The 6,000-nt window shown below is 43.5% G+C and overlaps 1 protein-coding gene across 1 annotated transcript; it reads left to right on the top strand.

Annotated features, from left to right (window-relative positions):
• Nucleotides 1-221: 221 nt before the first annotated feature.
• Nucleotides 222-2,942, top strand: rps16 (ribosomal protein S16). Its single transcript, XM_060039146.1, has 6 exons — nt 222-310; nt 399-450; nt 836-937; nt 1,509-1,605; nt 2,122-2,169; nt 2,760-2,942. The coding sequence occupies exons 2-6, from the start codon at nt 403-405 to the stop codon at nt 2,903-2,905; spliced, it is 441 nt and encodes a 146-aa protein (XP_059895129.1). The 5' UTR covers nt 222-310; nt 399-402; the 3' UTR covers nt 2,906-2,942.
• Nucleotides 2,943-6,000: the final 3,058 nt, after the last annotated feature.

Genomic DNA, 6,000 nt, shown 5'->3' with positions numbered 1-6,000 from the left:
AAAAAGGGTGAAAAAGATTTTACAAAAAAATAATTACATAATAAATACAGCTTTTCATATTTTATCGTTTCCAACACTCTATATTTAGTTTTTTTAAAACATTGAAAATTTAATATATTCTATTTCGACACATAACGTAACATTTATGACCATATTTCAAGTTTTATACTACCCTTGCGATTTTAAAATGGCGGTTGGGTGAAACAAAGTGTCGTAAAACAGGCCATGCTCAAAGTGTCGTAAAACCCCCCTGATCTGCGGCCTGGGAAGCCCCTTTCGTTCTCTCTGTACGGCACCCCAGCTGAAGACGGTACGTTCTTCGATGTGTACACAGAAATACGAGAAAATATACACATTTTCGCCTAATAAACTAACGTTTGTGCGTTTTCTGTTTTCAGAAAGATGGTGGCTAAAGGTCCTCTTCAATCGGTGCAGGTCTTCGGACGCAAAGTGAGTAAATATGATTAAGTTGTTCCACGCGTGGTGTTCCGCCTGCCCATGTCGACCAGCATAGAGAAGCTAACAACACCCGGACGCTAAACGTTGCATTTATAGTCTCCCAGCACACCCTGAGTCATTACATGTATCTCAACCGTTAATGTAGGGTGGATTATGTCCTTATTTCCTTGTAAAATGTCAGCTTGCAGCCAGCTTGGGGCAAGTTTAGCGACGCTAGTAGCTAACAAACTAGCCGTAAACCCCATACAAGACGCACAGTGTAAAACTACCACCCCGTTCAAAATGGACTCGCTCCCTCCTCCCCGTGTGCCGCTTTATTTTTGTATTTAGTTATGGTTTCGCCAGTCAACTCACTGAATTCTGTTGTCTCCTACAGAAAACTGCCACCGCAGTTGCTCACTGTAAGAGGGGTAATGGTCTGATCAAGGTGAACGGCAGACCCCTGGAGATGATCGAGCCCGCCACCCTCCAGTACAAGGTAAGGCTGGTTCCTTCAGTGGATTTCTTCTGGATCGATTTAAATGGGCCCACAAATCAAAATACTGACCGCTAAAGAGTAAACTCACAAGGCATCAGATCGAAGTATATCCCATCAACTGATATGGGGTACTGCGAGGTGGCTGACGTGTGACATGTGGATCCCATCGACTCATCTTGTGACTTTGGTTTAGTTTATTGAAATTGTACATATCCTTTTGTTTATCAAATGGTCATTGGGGACAGGAATGCCTAGTTTGCTGTCAATTAACTGACCCATTGACTTTAGATGGGAGTTATTTTTGCATATAATTGTCAAATTTGATTGTATTTAATGGAAATGGTAGAAATTGTAGTGATACAAGATAAAGCCTGTATCAGCTTTACTATTACAGCCCTTTATATGATGGCTGTTTCCAAAGTGCCCAATGAACAGGCTAGGGGTATTCAGAAAGCCTACATGGAGACATCCGGTGTCAGCCCTACCGGGAGTACAGCACTGCACTAGTATGCTCCCTTTAGTTGACCTTAACCAACCAATCAGCTAATCAATTAGTGTCTTGTCCTTTTAGCTCCTGGAGCCTCTGCTGCTGCTGGGAAAGGAGCGCTTTGCCGGCGTTGACATCAGAGTCCGCGTGAAGGGTGGTGGACACGTCGCTCAGATCTACGGTGAGTGACCCCATAGCTACACCCTGAGTGGTACCTGGCAACCTCTGGAGTTCTTCAACAGGGTTCATTGAGAAGGAGTGGGGCGGGGGCGTAGGGCGTGTTCTACGTTGACCCCTTAGGCGAAGATTTGCAAGAACTTGCAACGATTATAGACCATGTTACAGCTGATGTACTTGTTGATTGTCTAACCAACTGACGCCCTCTGGCCCGATTTTGGTCAAATTAAAGTAGTGAATGGTTGATGAATGCTCACTGGTTATGGACATGCAGCCTTTGGCTTCTGATGTGTGCATTTCCATAGATTGAACAGTTCTGTGGCATAAAACCCTGTGCCGCATCTGCAATTGCCTGGTCAATATCCAATACTGGATGTGTTAACTAATGGCATGGTCATTCTTGGGCATTCATAACAACTATAGGTGTGTTTTAATTTGAACCAAAGCTGTTGATGAGATTCGGCAAAGATGTTTCTGTTTTGTAACTACTTTTCTGACCAAATATTTCCTTATCTTGCAGCCATCCGTCAGGCCATCTCCAAAGCACTGGTCGCCTACTACCAGAAGTGTGAGTATGGAAGTGGAATTATTTGGTTTCATTGTTTTTTTTCCCCCCAATATTATCTGGCAGGCAAATAATCGTGATCTTAAAGTGGGAGGTCAAACCAACTGACATTCCCTGGTTCTGATGTTTATGCATGCTCTAATAATGCTTCATAGTTACTTAGTGCTTACTCACATGGAGGTGATTCACATATCCAGAAATGCTTCTGTGGTGGCTATGTTATGATAAAATCGTTTTTCAGTATAGGGTCTTGATGTACGTCACCTTGACTACTAATCGGACTTCCTTGCCATTGCTGAATTAATACTATTTCATAAGTGACTAATGCTAGTGCTTGGAACATTGTTCCAGCACCTCCCAGTTTGGTTAGAAGTAAATCATTTTGGGGTGGCTCAGAGTACCATTAAGGCTCAGTCCTTACCCGTGTTCGATTCCTGCCTGTGGTCCTTTGCTTTACGTCTGCCCTCTCTCCCACGCCTTCCGGTCTCACCAGCACTATAAAAAAAAAGCATAAAACCTGCAGAAATAAATGGTTAAAAAAAAGGTAGTGAAGGTGATCGTTGTCCTCCATGCTGACCTCCTGTGTTCTCCAGACGTGGACGAGGCCTCCAAGAAGGAGATCAAGGACATCCTGATCCAGTACGACAGGACCCTGCTGGTTGCCGACCCCAGACGCTGCGAGGCCAAGAAGTTTGGTGGCCCTGGAGCCCGTGCCCGCTACCAGAAGTCCTACCGTTAATCTCTGTGTACATTTTCACAATAAATGTGGTAAAGAACTTCAGGCTCCACCAGTGATTTTTATTTGGTTTATTGACTGGTCTGGTGTTGCATGCTGGGTGGGCGACGGCGTTTGGGTTATGGTGGGATGACTGAGGTGGAAACAGACACTCAATGATTCACAAATGGAAGAAGGTCTTGGAGACTAATGGTGATAAGGGCTATACAAATAAAATGTAATTGTTGAAAATGTACAAGAGAATTGAGGTTCTGGCCGTCCAAATTAATGATTGGACGGCCTACATGTCTGTCTACCTACCTGGTAGGCCAGGGGGGGATCTGCTTTGTAACTTGAGGGGGGCCACGGACATGGAATTTCTTTCTGGAGTGGACATCAATAACATCAACATCTATCTAATGATCTGCTTTAACAGACACAGCCATTAATTAACAGTTAACCGAGACCTATGGCTCAAATGTGTATTTAAAGAATATCTTGATGTTTATTTTGGTTCTTTTGATGTTGATCAACAAATCAACCTTACATTTAAGACCATAATTGATGCACTGCATGCACCACTTACTAAGACACAGGACGTGTCTTACCACACAGTGACTCTGCAAGCACATGTAGCAAGTAGCCTCTGGTTAAAGTACTTCCTGTTTGATTAAAGTAGGCGTTAAGACTTTGACATGCTGGCATTCAAAACGCACAGAAGGACCGAGCACTCATAGGGGAAGGACGATAAGAAACTCTGAAAACAGTTTGGACCAGAATATGGCTGAGGTGATTTACACCAGGCCCAACATGATGACCAAGGCCAGGAACACACAAGGAGAGAGAGAGGAGAGGATAGGGGACATCTACGCTACCACTGAGAGCCTCGGAGAACAACACCAGGACTATGTGGGGACAGAGGAGACCTCCAATACTCTGGGAACAGTAAGAAGTCAGCAGCCAGACCCTCCTCGGTGGCCGATCAGGGCTGTGGTGGTGATTCTGGTCCTGCTGTCTGTTGTCCTGCTGGCTGGACTGCTTGGGTTGGCAGTGAAACACAAGATAGTCATGGACAGGCTGAAGAATGTGACAGAGCAGAGAGACTCACTGCTTTGTAAACAGGAATGTCCAGGTGATTGGAATAAGTTTGGTTGTAAATGTTCCAGATATTCCAGTGAGAGGGGATCCTGGAATAACAGCAGGGACTTCTGTGTTTCCCACGGAGCAGATCTGGTGGTGATGGACAATAAAGAGGAGATGGACTTCATTATCAGGTACAGCGAGGACTTCTGGCTCGGAGCGACAGATGAGGCCAGTGAAGGGATGTGGAGATGGGTTGATGGGACCGTCCTGTCAGTGGATAACCCCTCCTGGAGAAGAGGGAAACCTTATGGTGGCAAGAAGAAGAACTGCTTAAGGAGGGTCTGGGAGCGGCCCAACATTGAATGGACAGATGAGAGCTGTGAAGACAACAGATATGGGATTTGTGAACACAATTTAATGAAATGATGGATGAAAACATTTCTTTGTCTGACAGATGTGTTTCTTTGACAATCTTTTATATCTTAATGCCAACAGACATTTGTTGTTTTTTCTCATACTTGTTGAGTTCTGCCATTCGATCAGAGCTGTGATTGGCTGCAAGGTTTTATATCTCCTTAAAAGGAGATGACATGAAGACGTCACTGGTCACTGCAGGAGCTCTACATCGATGCTGCTCTTGTGACATAATTTTTTTCAATGTTTCAACAGTTGCTCTCTGTGTTGGAGGCTGAGGTTAGGCGGTAAAGAGTCATGACAGTCATTGGCTGGTTTTCAGTTGCTGCAAACCACACTAGTTCTCTATCTAGGGGTGTATTTGCTGCCTTGGCCTTTGTCCCCTCAGCTAATTAGTTAATTATTTTTCCATTGAAATGTATCTCAACTTTGTCACCATGTAGTGTGATTGATACTATAAAACACTTGTTTATTAATTATCTGTTGGTTCTACGGTGTTCAGAGCAACAGTAGACTTGTGTCCTTGTGTCTGAATCGGCTTGTAGGTCTGCACTTAGTTCTGCGTTACTGAATGAACACTTTTGAAGGTACATATATATGCATTCTCACACATACAGTAATTTGTAAATTGCATTGAATCTGTAAATGTAGTGACTGTGCCTTTTATTAAATGTTGAAAATTAATATGTTTTGCTGATATTTTATTAATTGGATTTAGTTTGGACTTGGTCCCTTTGAACAGACATTGTTCAAAGGGACAATGATATATTTTTATTTATTTTATTTACTTTTGAGACTCGTAGAAAATAGTTTAGTCTTTTAATCCAATCCTGGGTCGCTCAACTAGTGCCAGGGTTCAATTCCCTCTGGGGCCGCCACTGCTTAGAACAGTTGCATCTTAAATCTAATGCTTCAGTCACTCATGGATCTGTAATTATTGCAGTTACATTATTGTTAAGGGGCTTTGGATAAAGCATCCGCCAAGTGATCTTACAAATCATTTCCTGCTACTGGGTCCATCTGTTCTATATATTCTTTATCACTTTTGCAGAGGGTTGAGTTTGACTTTGGTGCAGACGCGTGTTTTTCTATTCAATGTCAAAGTGAAACATTATCCAATGTGCAGCATAAACATGGTAATTCTGCAGCTGTTTCGGTCAAGGATCATCGTCTAGCATGTGGTACACCCGTTAGAAGTGATAGTTCATACGAAAAAATCTCCCATTTGTTCTCCCAACCATCTAATTTGTTACCTTTTCTCACCCGGCCTCAGAATGGACGTTACCGAAAACGGGAAGGCCTCCAGAAGATCACAGCACACCCTCACAACAGCAGCCGCCGCCATGTTACCGTGGTAACCCTGGACCACGCCCTCCACGGAGGCGGAGGACTCGGGGGATGTGGGGAGCGTTCTCTTTCCGACGTTGGTTTCCCACGCGGTCACTTGGACACAAACACAACAGACTTTGAACTCAGACGTTGTTGGATCTTCAACGTTTTTTTTTATATACTTTTGTTTTTCTAAGCAACAAAGTTTTCACAAGATGCTTTTTTGTCGTTGGTGGAAAAACGAATTGAAGCGAGCGATGCCATGTTAATGCTAGGGTAGGCAATTTATTTTC

The sequence above is a fragment of the Gadus macrocephalus genome, chromosome 19 (genome assembly GCF_031168955.1).
Source record: "Gadus macrocephalus chromosome 19, ASM3116895v1".
In the NCBI taxonomy this organism is placed as follows: domain Eukaryota; kingdom Metazoa; phylum Chordata; class Actinopteri; order Gadiformes; family Gadidae; genus Gadus; species Gadus macrocephalus.
The sequence above is the reverse complement of the archived record's forward strand: the minus strand, read 5'-3'. Positions and strand labels throughout refer to the sequence as shown.